A 16200-nucleotide genomic window follows, 5' to 3' on the forward strand; every position below is an offset into this window, starting at 1 on the left:
GGCCCCCCTGTGGAGCTCACTACTTCTGCTACCTTTCAGCTGATGGCTGGTGTGGGGACATGGCTGACAGTAAATATTAATCCATATTCCTCACACTATCATTATAAAAATTGTTAAGAGAAAATGTTGCACGACACGTCATCGTGTAGCACTAGCAATAAAGGGGCAGGCTGCTGTCGAGGTCGCTGTTAAAGGGGCAGGAGCCACTATTAAAGGGGCAACTGCTATGGAGGTCACTGTTAAGGCAGCAGGGTACTGTGAGGTCACTGTTAAGGGGGCGGGCCCCTCCTGTGAAACTCACTATTAAAAGGGAGGGCTGCTGTGGAGGTCATAGTTAAAGGGATGGGTTGCTGTGGAGGTCCAATTTTAAAGTGGCGGGGCACTGTGGGGGGTTAGTGTTATATACTGTCGCCCTTAAAGATACCCTTGCAGGCGCACATGGGCCCAAATCATGTGCGCCTGCTGGGGAGGTAAACTGACCGGGCAACTGGACACCGGACTCCTGCCCTACACACACTTAACCAGCATCAAGAACCTTCCCTGCACGGACAGACAACAGCTTCCTAAACTCGGGATGGCTCAGTATTCTCCACCCCCTGCCTTGCCTAGTACCTCCTACTTAACTCCTCTCCCTGCTGCCTCAGTTAACTCCCTTCTATGGACACTGTGCAAAGCCCTGCATTCCCTGAGCACTGCTGCCCTACCACCATCTCCCTTTTTAACCCCCCCTGTCCCAACTCATTCTTCACCCCTTCTATGCACTGCATTAACCTCTTTTGCTCCTGTATTGTGCTGTGCATTGTCCCCAAGATACCCCTGTAACCCATATAGCATTAGGTATAGAATATATTGGTGTGTATTTGTATTCATATAATAGGTGGTGGAGGGGCCGCCGATATGTGTGTGCTAGGTAATTGTACATTGGGTGGGAGTAGTGATATTTAGAGGATGTGGTTTTTTATAGTGTGTTATATTGTGTAGACATAGCATTATATTTATATCATCTATATATATTTTTATTAGTGTGTATATATATATATATATATATATGTGTATATATATATATATATATATATATATATATATATATATATATATATATTACAAAGAAAAAAATGTGGGGGGTTCAGTCAGCACAGCCCTATATGCAAGTGCACATTGCTATGACGAAATGCAGATACAAATGCAAAAACACAAATGCAATCGCACTCTGCAACCAGCACTATGCCCTGCCTCTATGCTGGATGTTGAATGAGGCATCGGTGTACATTTTGGCCAAAGCGTAATAAGCCACTCACCACGTCAAGGTCGCCTCCATTAATGGTCCCTAACACTAGTTTCTACCTGTTATGGGACATGACAGCCACACAAAGTCCAGGGAGCGCAGGTACAGCATGCACGCCAAGCACACTCTGCTTTTAACCCTGTCCGGTGCCATTACAGCTTTCATCGGATTCAGGGATGCAAGTACCAACATGCATGCTGAGCCCACTATATACTTCTCCTATATATATATATATATATATATATATATATATAAAATACATTGACTGTTGACTGTGAAAGACTCTGTAGTGTACAATAAATATATACAGCATATCGAGTCTCAGACTTAGTGTGCACGCACGGCAGGACGTTAGAGAACAGAACGTTAAAAGGGAATTAGAGCGCCCCCTAGACCCCTCTTACAGTTGCATTCTGGACACTGCTCAGTTCTTACTTCTTCCACTCCTACAGTGCACAGGGATCCTGTGGTCAGAATACTGGAAGAAACTGAACAGATGGTAGTGGTGTAGGAGGCACAGCACTGATAATGTACAGTTGCAAGAAAAAGTATGTGAACCCTTTGGAATGATATGGATTTTTGCACAAATTGGTCATAAAATGTGATCTGATCTTCATCCAAGTGTCACGGATGATATTGCAGATAGCTGGAAGTTATGGATAAACATCCGACTGGCTTGATCCCAAACTAAGGAACATAAAGGTGACCCCTGTAAAACCCTAAGAGCTCACCCTAACTGCTAAGCACATACAAGGGTCTCAGAGGTGGACAATTGCATGCCCTTCTGTTTAAGCCATTCTATTGTTGATTTACTTCTATGCTTTGGGTCGTTGTCCTGTTGCAACATCCATCTTCTGTTGAGCTTCAGCTGGTGGACAGATGGCCTTAAGTTCTCCTGCAAAATGTCTTGATAAACTTGGGAATTAATTTTTCCTTCGATGATGGCAATCTGTCCAGGTCCTGGCGCAGCAAAGCAGCCCCAAACCACCATACTTCACAGTTGGGATGAGGTTTTGATGTTGGTGTGCTGTGCCTCTTTTTCTCCACACATAGTTTTGTGTGTTTCTTCCAGACAAATCAACTTTGATTCCAGCTGTCCACAGAATATTTTGCCAGTACTGCTGTGGAACATCCAGGTGCTCTTGTGCAAACTGTAAACATGCAGCAATGTTTTTTTTGGGGACAGCAGTAGGTTCCTCTGTGGTTTCCTCCCATGAATTCCATTCTTGTTTAGTGTTTTACGTATCGTAGATTCGCTAGCATATGCCAGAGACTTTTGTAAGTCTTTAGCTGACACTCTAGGATTCTTCTTCACCTCATTGATCAGTCTGCGCTGTGGTCTTGCAGTCATCTTTACAGGACGGCCACTCCTAGGGAGAGTAGCAGCAGTGCTGACCTTTCTCCATTTATAGACAATTTGTCTTACCGTGTACTGATGAACAGCAAGGCTTTTGGAGATACTTTTATAACCCTTTTCAGCTTTATTCAAGTCAACAATTCTTAATCGTAAGTCTTCTGAGAGCTCTTTTGTGCGAAGCATCATTCACATCAGGCAATGCTTCTTGTGAAAAGCAAACCCAGAACTGGTGTGTGGTTTTTATAGGGCAGGGCAGCTGTTACCAACACCTCCAATCTCATCTCATTGATTAGACCCCAGTTGGCTGACACCTCATTCCAATTAGCTCTTGGAGATGTCATTAGTCTAGGGGTTCACATACTTTTTCCACCTGCACTGTGAATGTTTACATGGTGTGTTCAATAAAAACATGGTAGCATTTAATTATTTGTGTTATTAGTTTAAGCAGACTGTGATTGTCTATTGTTGTGACTTAGATGAAGATCAGATCACATTTTATGACCAATTTGTGCAGAAATCCATATCATTCCAAAGGGTTCACATACTTTTTCTTGCAACTGTATATACTGATAGGAATTAGCTATCACCATAAAACCATAAGAAAAAATAGCCTTTAAGACCATTGGAGGAACTTAATGATGTTATACCTCTCAACATTCACGCATCTGGCGGGACAATCCCGGATTTCAGTGGCTGTCCCTCTGTCCGGGGGAGGTATGTCCCACTCTCTGGCAGCTAATGTGAGGGGGCACATATCTGGGCATAACTACTGTGAGGGGGCACATATCTGGGCATAAATACTGTGAGGGGGCACATATCTGGCTATAACTACTGTGAGGGGGCGCATATCTGGGCATAGCTACTGTGAGGGGGCACATATATGGGCATTGCTACTCTAAGGGGGCACATATATGGGAATCATGTAACAACAAAGACCTGAAGAAGTCAAAGGACCACAATACTATGCATAACCAAACAGTAATAGAAATGTATAAAAGACAATTTTATTGGACAACACTAATGTAACGGACCGTTTCAGCAGACAAGGGGTTAAAATCCGTTTAGGCGATATGTCCCTTTCCGAGAGACAGGCACAGCTACTGCAGAACACCAAACTCCCGAACTGGATACAAAATAGCACTCCAAACTGGAACCTCGCGAATAGCTGCTAGACGACGAACAGGAAAAGCATACATCAGCTTACACTCCTGGCAATCAGTCTCTAACAGCATACAGGGAATCCCCCCAATAACAAGACAAGGCTCCGTGTTGAGGGTCAAGCAGTGCTCTGACTGTACTTCAGGTACAGCCCCTTTTATTCATAAAAAACAAACCTAGTACTGCCCACCGGGTTTTGAAATCCAACCAATCAATATCTTACAACACACACAATGCAAGTACAGCAGCCAATCGTTCATGCCCCCTATAGGACCAGAAGGGAGACTGCGACACAGAACAGATACAACACATCCCCACAATGCATCATGGTTTCCTCCTCTCTGTCCCGGAGACAACCGAGGGCAATCCAATTATCTCTCAGGACAAAGGGGAGATCGCCAATACACATGTGGAGACAACAGGACAGACATCACCATTTAAACACACAATGGGACAATGGGACAATAGAAACACACCCAGCATATTCCTCCCAAGCTGACAAGTTACACTTATTATAAATTGTTACAACTTTGTGAGGTTACATTGTCCATACATATAACTTACATCAATTTGAACAGTATAACTTGGGGACAAACCTATCCAAAATTCACTTGAATAGGTTCAGGGGTTTAAAAGTTAGCAAAAGTATCTCAAAAGGCCGTAATCCTGGGGCAGGAGGCTGGAAAACAGCCCCCTCCAAAACACTGTGGCGAGGTTGGTTTCGCCACAACTAAGACATAAAATTTTCTTATATACATTTTTATTACTGTTTGGATGTGCATAGTATTGTGGTCCTTTGACTTCTTTAAGTCTTTGTTGTTACATGAATTTCTTTTGATGACATTTGCACTCCCCATTTATCTTAGTGTGCCCCCCAATATATAATTATTGTCACACATATCTGGGCATCGCTACTCTGAGGGGGCACATATCTGGGCATCACTACTGTGAGGGGCACATATCTGACATAACTGCTGTGAAGATGGCACATATCTGGACATAATCTGTAATGGGGGCACAATGCAGTGGCACAAAGGGGGAATAATTACTATGTTTAGCGGACCGGGTGGGATTAGATTTTTAGTTATGTTTTGGGCGGAGTTAGAGGCGTGGCCTAGTGCTGAAAAAATTCGCACATAGTGTCACTCTTCCTTATTTAAAAAAGTTGGGAGGTATGGTATATGTGTAGGATGTGTCTATATATCAATGTACATGAATTTATAATTGGGAGAGTGTGTGTGTTTGTGTGTGCAGGGTACTAAGGGCCCCTCACCATAGATCCTGATTAGGGATGAGCGAATCAACTTCGGATGAAACATGAAACAATTTGTTGTGGAGCATAGTACACCGGCTGTACTATGCTCCACAACAAATTGCAAGGATGTATGGGAAAACTAAATCTTCGTGCCCAAAATGCCAATCTGGGCAGGCCGATTTTAAGCATATGATTTGGAGCTGCCCAAAAATATAGCAGTACTGGCTAGAGATCTATGACCTATTGGCTAGCAAACTGGGTAACAGACCTGAAATAGGAATTGAGTTTGCGATATTGGGAACTCCGGGAGCTGATAACGCCATTAGATATGAATTTATAGCCTGGCTAAAAGGCATGTTATTAGCCAGAATTTTAATTGCAAGAAAATGGGGCTCTTTTGACCCCCCTACTATTGTACAATGGAAAAACTTGATGGATAAGACTAAGAGCTACGAAAAAAAAATTGGCATGTCTATCTAAAAAACAGCTAGCACGATGGGAAAGGTCATGGGCAAACTAGACATAACTGGAGGACCCAGGCCAGCGTAGTTCCCACGCAACATATGATGTTTAACATTAACTTGGTTATATGATAATGTTGTAAAGCTCAGCGGGTTTCCCCGCCGGCTCCGCTAGGCTCCAGAGGCAGCAAGGCTAAAAACCAGAGGGGACTAGGGAGGGAGGGGTATTCATTTAAAGTCTGTATTCTATTAAATACAATGTATGGATAGATCTCCTTTTTTTTTGTTATTGCTATTGACACTAAAAGATGATCTTTGTAAATGGAGAGATGTTTGTATATGACTGGTAATGTAAAAAAGCAAAAATTAGAAATTTATATAAAATAAATAAATAAATAAATAAAGGATCCGGGTAACATTTTGCCAAGTCAACCACAGGTAATGACAACGGTGAGAAGGCATAAGAGAATTTTATGACAACTTTGCAAATTGTCACCAGTCCTGGACTTCTGATGTCTCTGCCCAGGGGTGGATTAGCCATAGACCTTACAGGGAAGTTTCCCAGTGTGCCGATGCCCAGGGGGGCACCGGATCCTCCCTCATTGACGGCCAGTGGAAGTTTTTGGGGATGTATTTTATGATGTACTGTGGTATTTGACTCTGTTGGGGTGGTATAATTTTTTTTATTGATTATTACTGTTATTATCATGTATTGTATATTATTGTAATTTTGCACAGAATAAAGATGTAATTTAATAATAAAAAAGTAGGTGTGGTGACCTATGTTAATGAGTTTCACTCCAGATTTATCATTGAGACTTAAAAAAAAGTCACAAACAAATCACAATCTATCATCTGTCTAGTATCTCTATCTAGACCAGTGATGGTGAACCTATGGCACGGGTGCCAGAGGCGGCACTCAGTGCCCTCTCTGTGGGCACCTGCACCCTGGAAGAAGTCCAAGGTGTAACACTATGCCTTAGACTTTTTCTGCCATTTATCAGCACAGGGCATGCTATGAATGGCACAGACAGCTCACTGAATGTAGGCAGGCTATTATAGATAAATGATAAAGTACATGAAAGATATGTTATATTAGTATTCAGAGTAAATGGCCATGTTGGCACTTCGCAATAAATAAGTGAGTTTTGGGTTGCAGTTTGGGCACTCGGTCTCTAAAAGGTTCACCATCACTGATCTAGACATATAATGATATTGATAACTCAGGTGGGATGCCACCGGAAGACACAAACCAACTGAACAGTGAGTAAAAGTTCAGATAAAGTGATCTCCATCATTACTATTAATACTCACTGGAATAAGGATAAACAAGTCTGCTGATTGTGGTGTATCTGCAACTAACAATATAACCATTATTAACTATTAACACTGTCTTGGCAATTGAGAATAACCATTAATGCTGTTAATGGAATACTAGTCTCCGTTTTGCACTGTTGTGAGTAAAAGAACTTAACACCAGGAGAGACTATAGATACCTCCATTTGTAAATGATATTAACATTCTAACAACTTATCATCTGAATCTTTCTATCTACAAGAGAAATAACCCCCTAAAGCGGGACTAATGCTATACAGCTAAATATATGTAATAGCTATTACTAACAACTACTTTGGTCATTACTAACAGCTACTCTGGTCAAAAACATCTCCAATACTGTATGGTCACATGGACAAGTACTATTAGTTATCAGTATCAGACATTATACTTCTGGTCTGTAGGGTTTTAAACCGTTTTACTATATTTTATCTAATTTTTGTATTTTAAGTATAATGTGATGTGAATAAACCTGTCTGAGTTAAACGTACATATACATCCTCATTGATTGATATAGAACCAGATGATGAGTGCCCACTTATCTTAATTATACTTATCTTATTGAATGTGATTGGGTGAATCACTGCATTAGTGTGAGCACCAACCCATAGTAGTTTAGAGCAGTGTTTCCCAACCAGTGTGCCTCCAGCTGTTGCAAAACTACAACTCCCAGCATGCCCGCACAGCCAAAGGCTGTCCGGGCATGCTGGGAGTTGTAGTTTTGCAACAGCTGGAGGCACACTGGTTGGGAAACACTGGTTTAGAGGGTGAGCCACTATTGTCTCTTAGTATCTATCTATCTATCTATCTATCTATCTGTTTCCATATTTGCTTTATTTCATGTAATCCACTGTAGAAAGCATAGTTTCAACTTTAAAGAACGGATCCCTAATAAAGCAGTACTGAACCCCGAACAGAGCAGTGTGAGAAAATCGCCCTATGAATGAGCATAATGTAGACCACCAATAGCAATCTCTAATCTAACTACAGAACAGTGGATATACTGTATGTTGTCATAAGACTGCCCACATCTGCTATTGGGGTGCAAAGAAACTCCAAAGGGACAATAAGACATAAAAGAAAAATTGTATTATTTATTTTATATATATAAACGCTCAGTGGATTAATTGAAAGCAGACATGTATACAAGGAATGTTAATTCTTTTGGTATTATTCTTATAAGAGGCATGAATTTGTGTCCTGGAAACATCAGTAAATAATCTGTGGTGGCATTAACCTCTGACTGACAGCTGGTACTTGTAGCCTGTGGTATGTACTACTTAGAAGGAAATAATACCATATCGTACCATGGATGTTGAAACCTAACACCACAAACACACTAGGGGATAAATATGTTATTTTTTTTAACATGTTTAACTGGTTAAGGACCAGTTCAATTTATTTTTTATTTTATTTTTTTGCATTATGGCTATGTGTTTTCTTTTTTTTTACATTTTTGGGAGTAACACATATAACTTATGGCTCTTTTAGAATTTTAGCCTTTTAAAATGGAAAAAAAAAACTGTAAAGAATACGCTTTTTTTTCCATTCTGTAATTTTTTTTCTACTGATGCTATATTATTTCCCTAATCTAGAATGTCTACTTGTGTTTGTCATTGTCTACCATAACTTTTGATATATTATATGTCTAATTTAGGTTAATTGTTTCTTGGGGAACTGTTTCTAGATGGGGTTATTTTTTTATTTATTTTTGCATATTTAATAGTTTTTTTTTTACTTTCTTCTATCTTTAATCTTTGCCAGAAAAAAAAAATCTTATTACACTAAAGGGGTAACAGTTGACGATCCCTGCAAATGCCATAGTACATATGGTATGCCACCTTTGAGTTTGCCTGAAAACCACTTGTGATGTCACAACAGTTGCCTGATGGAAAAACGCTTGTGATGTCACAGAAGTTCATTTGGCTGCAATGTTACAGCAACTTACTAGAGAGAAACACATTGGTGATGTCACAATAGGTTACTTGATTGAAAGAACATTATGATGCCATAGCTTTTTACCTGACTGAAACCCACTGGTGACATCACGAAAGCTTAGGTTGCAGAACTGCAATTGTGAGCTCACAGCAGCTTACCTCACTAAAACCCAGTTGTGAACAGCAACTTAGCTGACAGGAACACAATTGTGATGCCACAGCAGCCTACCTGACAGAAACCTACTTGCGAAGTCACAACAGCTTACCTCTGAGAAACACAGAAGGTGCTGTGAGGTCACTGCAGCTTACATGACTAAACCTTGTGATGTCACAATAGCTGACATAGCAGGAATAAACTTGTGATATATTAATAAACATATGATAGAGTCGTTCCAAGGTTGACCATACCACCAATTATGAAGTGCCATGAACATTTAATTCATTATGAAAAACAGTAAAAATGTTATGCGTGAGATTATGTATTTAGTCCGTTAACGTCAAAAGTCACAAAATATCCATTGATTCAGAATAATTTGAATTCCATTTCATGTGACATTATGTCACTATTATGGGTACATTCCGGCCGTATGTATCTTTAACTGAGTAGAAAATTCTACTTACAGACATTTTAAATGAGAAAACATATGAGCAAAGGGCTTTCACAAAAGCTCTTATTGTTTCCAGCCCTCTAATTGTAAAGCATGAAACACATGCGGTAAATATGTGAGCCGTTCTATCTGCCATTATATGATTTATATAACTGGGGACAAATAAAAGCTCTGGAATCATAGAAGAACTATAAAACAGACGACTGTTAAAACGCAATTCATGACAGAGAAACTGTAATCCTGAAATAGACTGCTTAAAGCCATTTTAATTCAGTTTCCTGTGTGACCTGAAATTGTGAGAAGATGAGGACACATCCACCAGATAATAGGAAGAATCCACCAACCCAGCCAGTGTACATTGCATTCCCAAACTCCCATCGGGGAATGTCTTTAGGGATATTTTGGTCCCAAAATTTGATCAATGTGTCATAAGCAAAGTAGGACACAGTGAAGAAAGTCAGTGTACCTGCCAGTGAAAAGAGGAGTCCTCCAAGTATGTTCAGCATCTTTTTGACATGTCCTTCTGTGCTGTCGAGACATTTCACACAGGTCAGTGCAGGTGTGGAGACCATAAATCCTAAAGCCCCAATCAAGATAGACAGACACACAAGAACCCGGCCCGTTTGGATTAGGACTGGAAGATGGCTTGAGGTCAGATATTCTTGACAAACACTAAACCCCACATCTTGAACAACGCATGTTTGCCACAAGCCAAGCAGGTAATATTCGTTGATGAGAATGCCTGAAGAAAAAGTCAACCAATGAGGAATGAATAAGGCCACCAGGCAGCACACATAACCAGTGAGGGACAGGAGAAGGCCTGCAAGTTCGGTGAAGCAGAGTACTACCTCCATTTTAAGCTCACTCTTGATGCCCTTTCTTTATACTTTAGTTGGAGCTTTTTGCGAAAGACAGCTGTCTTACAAGAAACAAGCTTTCAAATACCAGTCGGTAGGCAGCTTGGAATAAATCAATGCATTTTAGTGTTCATGTGAGGGACTATTGTTCTTCCTGTATCCCTTCTATTTATAGCTCAGCGCTATCGTAGTTTATGACAAAAAAAGACCAATGAAAATGTCTTGTATTCTGAAAAAGATCGCAGCACTAGATTAGATCTTCCCACTTGCTTTAAAAGAAAAAGGAACAATCAGAGACTTAAGATTGTTCTTGAAAATTATTCCTTAAAGCACTTGAAAATAGTTTTCACTACAATAACCATTAAGTACAGTCATATTACATGATTATCAGAATAAAAACGGTATGTTTTAGGCTAGTTTTACGCTAGTGTGCAGTGTTTTTTATTCTGGCGGGCATTCTGGTAACATTTGGCAATGTTGGATCCAAAGAGCTATTTAACGTTGGTGTAAAACAAGCTTTAGAGTATAAAAAAAAGTAAAACAATGGTAAAGAAAAGTATATCCTATTTTACAAGGTTTTCATTAGGCCACATGCACACAACCGTATTTTTGTTCCGCATCCGATCCGCATTTTTTGCAGATTGTATGTGGACCCATTCATTTCAATGAGGCAGCAAAAAAATGTGTGCTGTCCGCATCAGCATATCCATATGTCCATGCCGCTGTCCCACAAACAAAAATAGAACATGTCCTATACTTATCCATGTTGTGGGCAAGGATAAAATATTTCTATAGAAGGAAAAAAGAAAATGGTGGCATGCACATGGTCGGTATCTGTATTTTCTATGCTTTGCGTACTGCAAAACACATACGGTTGTGTGCATGAGCCTAGTACGAATCAAAATGTCTCATCAACCAGAGTTATACACCTGTGGCAGGGTATCCCTGAAGCTGAAGACACTCCCCCTGCCGTTTGATTAACAGGGTCAGACATGACAATTTTGTGCCTGCACTGCTGCGCTAAGTAACGTTGCAAGCACATAGACTCTGCTTCTGCAGCAGTTACTGTGGATGCACTGCTACACTTCTGGGTAGTGGTACATGAACAGTTACTGCTCCAGAAGCGAAAGCAGAGCCTCTATGCTTGCTCCACTACTTGGAGCAGTAGCACAAGCGTGATATTGTCAGGGCCGGCCAAGATATCTTGTCAATCAAGTAGCAAGGGGAGCATCTACAGCTTCAAGGACATCCCCTCACAATTATAGAACTCTGGTTAAGATTAGAGATGAGTGAATTTTTCAAACATTTTTCATGAAAAATTTGGTTCTATCCCAATATATTTGCAGCAAATTACGTTAAAAAACGGCTATTCCCTGGTTGCTAAGAGCCTTTATAGTGGTGTAGAACACTGTGGTGTAGAACACTGACACGCATAGGGAGTCTGCTTTGGTAGTGAAATAATACTGTTAGTCCGTATGAAAATGCAGATGACAAGCGTCGCTCTTAGAATCACTTCACTTATTAGGGCAGTCATGGGGCCAAAACTGACCATGTCAGAGGACGGGGACACTCGGCAGAGCTGAACTGGTGTGGATGCCTGCACCTGCAATCCAGAGTATTATTGTTCTGACGGATCAGAGGAAGGGCAAAATAATCAGTGACATCAACACAAACTTACTGCTGATACCCTCTCCACTCTGTCAGGGGGGCTCTACTTGTATAAGCGTTTAATAGAACAGGTGTGGAATCAGCTTGCGACAGTGTAAAAGGAGTGCGCTTCTTCTTGGCGCTAACATCAACCTGTAAAGTTGAGTTCATGCTTGAGTTATTTGCACCTGCAATCCAGAGAAAGGGGAAAAGGCAACGCGTTAGTACAAGCAAGCGACTGTATCAGGAGCCAGACAACACCTGCCTCCACGTACCAGACCAAGACAAGCAGCTACCTCGTGGGAGAATGTGACACAACAGATCTTTGCCCAGCTACATACAGAACTGTGAGTGTGCACCGGTGCTAATCTGCGGTAGGGCATAGAGAAGGCTTCTTTAGTCAGAGCGTTGTAGAAACGTGCCCCGTTTAGCAGGGGTCAGACAGGTATATAGTAGAGGAGAGTAGCCTGTATTTCTATGTGCTCGATGGCAGGAGCGCATTTGGTATATCACGTTTCAGTTAAACTTCCTGTAAACTTGTGTAAACTTGTTAACACTGTTCCTTTCATTTGTCGATTGTGCCCCTGGTGTATTGGCACAATACTGTTAATCTAATTTTATGGCAGTTTTATTTTGTTATTTAATAAAGCTGGTATCTGTTTCAGCTTCCTCGTCTACTGTAACATATTTGAACCCTGCCCTGTGGTCTCTCTCTCCCCTGACCGCTACAAGTGGCGCTGCAAGCAGGGTGCGGTCACAGAGATAGAGGCGGCTGAAGTCAATGTGCATGATGCTGATGTGAGTAACTCCGGCAATGGTGGAACCCCTGCAAGGGCCCTCCCTATGGGCATGTTGTTTAACTGGCTGCTCAAATTTGATGGCCAGAACATGTCACTGTCGGACTTGGTGACAAGGTAACAGAGCGCTGCTAAGGTTTATAATGTCAGCCCAGAACTACAGCAGGAAATTGCTTTGGCCACCCTAGAGGGTGAGGCCCGGAAAAATATTCTCCTACAACCAGAAGCCACGAGCAATACTTTGAAAGAGATCATGCAATTTCTGGAAAAAACATACGGTGAAACAGCTAGTCCGGGGCACCTCCGGGCAAAGTTCTTTTACCGGATTCAGCAGGAAGACGAAAGGGTTTCACAATATGCGAGGCCGAGGTACAGAAAAAAGAGGCAGACTGAGTAACCAGCATGGGAACAATTTATTCTGGGACTCTACAGCACTCCCCTGAGACAGGCCCTGCAGGAACGAGTTAGGGTGGACCCTACCCTAAACTTTCGGCAAATATTGGCAGAAGCTGTGGCACGAAGCAAAGAAGAAGGTTATGCCTCCGGAGTGATATGGACCCAGACAGCCATACCCTTTGGGGTTGCAAGGAATGAAGAGGTCCTGGTCAGGGTGGTACAAAACTTGCAGAGCTCCCTGAGTGCTATGCACTAGAAGTTGACGCAAATAGAAAGGCGGATGGGGTCGTGCTATACCCCTGAGGCTGCCAATCCGGCCCGACAACAACCCTATCAGGTGGTCCCGCTGGTTCCTACACCAGAGCATCCTTACCCTAGTTTACCTTTCCACCAAGTTCCTCAATATCCTCCACTGAGGCCAGCCAGTCAAGTTCTAAGGGCACCTCCCGCACGCAGGCAAAGAGAAGGCCGTCAAGAGGCAGTGTTGGCGGTGTGGAAATAAAGGACACTTCAGCAGAGGGTGTCGGAGTGATCCATCTGGACACCCAGAACCGCCGTTAAGCTTCCGGCCCCAAGAGTAGTGGGGCGTACTGCGGGGGAGGTGGAGAGCCAAGTTACCCAGCACAGCTCCGAACACCTGGTCATAGGGTGTCCCATCATACGAGCCGAATTTGAAGGTATTCCAGTTAACTGCTTAGTGGATACCGGGTCACAGGTAAGGACTATGCCTGAGTCATACTTCAACCGTTACGTTCAAGCGCTGGTCAAGCCGGAGCGAGAGACATTGGTCTGGGTTACAGCGGCTAATCAACAACAGATCCTTGTCACGGGAGTCGTGTGGATGAATGTACAGCTATGTGGGCAAGAAGTGGGGAGAAAAGGTATCCTGCTGGTCTCCGAGACATTCAAAGAGGATGTACCAGTGATAATGGGCATGAATATTCTGCGAGAATTCATGTTCACTAAACAGGGACCGGGTTATTGGAAGCAAGCCACTCCGCACAAACCCACCCAGAAAGCATTTCAATGGCTTATTTGATTCTCTGGGACACAGAAGAGTGTCCCAGCACATCAGTCTGTGGGAACTATCCAAGTGCCTGGAAGGGCTACCCTCACCCTCTCTCCTGGTCGGGAGACTGTACTGACACTGCCCATGGGAACCTTCCACAAACTGGAAAGTATGGAGGTGATCATTGAACCGGTGGGCCTAGGGGAGCTAGGCCAGGATGACCTGCTGGCCCGGACACTGGCAGTGGTCCAGAATGGATGAGTACCCATAAGAGCTGTAAATATGAAACATCTAGAAGTCTCCTTGACACCAGGAGTGGAACTGGCTCGTGTGTACCTACATCGGGGAGAAGTGCTGAATCGGAGAGAAGTGACTCTAGCTCCGGTAGGTGATGCTGTTTGGACCCTGGCAGTTACTGCGAGAGCAGAAGAGGCACCGACCCCAGAATGGAATGGGAGAACCATCTTCGACCAAATGGAGATAGAGTGAAGGCTCTCGGTTCGGATCATTTGCGAGCAGTTGAAATGATGCTGTAGGAGAATCAGACTGCGTTTGCCCGCCATGCCGATGACTTTGGCTGCACAGATGCTATCGCGCATGAGATACCGACGGGGACACTTCGCCAATTCGGGAAAGATATCGGTAGATTCCGCCCAAGTTTTACCAGGAAGTGAAGACATCGTTGAAACAGATGATAGATTCAGGAGTGGTGCGGGATAGCCAGAGTCCTTGGGCAGCCCCAGTGGTGCTTGTCAAGAAGAAGGACGGCACTATTCGATTTTGTGTGGATTACCAGTGGTTGAATGCGTGCACCGCATGAGACTCATACTCTCTGCCTCACATCGAGGAGTCTATGACAGCTCTAGGACGGGCTAAATACTTCTCCACCCTGGATCTAGCAAGCAGGTACTGGCAGGGACCGGTGGCAGAGCAGGACAGGGCAAAGACAGCATTCATACTCCCCATGAGACTATTTGAATTTAACAGGATGCCATTTGGGCTGTCTAATGCCCGGGCACCTTCCAGCGGCTGACGGAGAAATGTCTGGGAGACCTTAATTTTGAAGCCACCCTGATATACTTGGACAAAATCATTGTGTACTCCTGCTACTTTTCAAGAACACCTGAACTGACTAGGGCAGGTACTTGAGCGACTGCAATCCCATGGCCTGAAGGTAAAGCCAAGGAAGTGTTATCTCTTCAAGAAGGAGATTGAGCACTTGGGCCATACGGTGTCCCAAGACGGAGTGCTGCCGTCCCAAGACAAAGTGGCTGCAATACGACAATGGCTAGAGCCCAGAACGCTGCAGGAGTTAAAGGCTTGGAATGACCGGGTAGTACCGGCGGTTCATCAAAGACTACGCAAAGATAGCGGGCCCTCTGAATGAATGTCGCGGTAGATAAGATAAGGGAAGGAAACAGAACACGACAAGGCAAATAAAACATCTGACTAGGCCCCAAATGCTAGCGAACAAAGGGATCACCTTCTAGCAATCCCTAAAACACTTTCCCTAAGCTGCTATGCCCATGTGCATATCTCGATGATAGATATGCACATGCCCACGTACCTAAGACTATAACACACTGAACCAAACCCTCAGCTGTAGGGAAGAGGGAAAGAGACACCCAGCTCCTTCAGCAAGCAAAGGAGCTAGCGTCACCCTAGAGGCCTAGTAAAAACAGACACAGAAGGAAAAAGGGAAAAGGACTTATCTAGAGACGTGTTGGAGCTGACGATCCACCAAACTTCCAGAGCTCACACAAGGCAGAACTATAACCCGCAATTCAGTTCAAACCCACAACAAAACAAACTGTCAGATCGAGTCACGTGCAGCAACTCTGACAGATCTCCTCAGAACACCCACAGGGCAGGGCGTGACAATAAGTTGTTGAGAGGAACGGCTGGGAGACCCAGGGGGCAAAGTGTTCCCTGGGGACAGAAACAGGAGGAGGCCTTCCAGGCCCTGAAACATGCCTTGACATCGGCCCCCATGCTGGCTTATGCCGACTTCGACAAACCGTTCCTCTTATCTACTGATGGCAGTCTCTACGGACTTGGGGCAGTCCTGTCGCAGGTACAATATGGACACAAAAGAGTT

At 43.2% G+C, this 16200-nt stretch overlaps 1 protein-coding gene across 1 annotated transcript; it reads right to left on the bottom strand.

Annotated features, from left to right (window-relative positions):
• Positions 1–9573: 9573 nt before the first annotated feature.
• On the bottom strand, positions 9574–10250 carry LOC122930960 (putative claudin-24). Its single transcript, XM_044284759.1, has one exon. The coding sequence runs from the start codon at positions 10248–10250 to the stop codon at positions 9651–9653; it is 600 nt and encodes a 199-aa protein (XP_044140694.1). The 3' UTR covers positions 9574–9650.
• Positions 10251–16200: the final 5950 nt, after the last annotated feature.

Source organism: Bufo gargarizans, chromosome 3, assembly GCF_014858855.1.
Source record: "Bufo gargarizans isolate SCDJY-AF-19 chromosome 3, ASM1485885v1, whole genome shotgun sequence".
Lineage (NCBI taxonomy): Eukaryota > Metazoa > Chordata > Amphibia > Anura > Bufonidae > Bufo > Bufo gargarizans.

What these genes read in the sequence shown, in the direction of transcription:
- LOC122930960 (XM_044284759.1), bottom strand. Translation starts at nt 10,250, where the DNA reads ATGGAGGTAGTACTCTGCTTCACCGAACTTGCAGGCCTTCTCCTGTCC.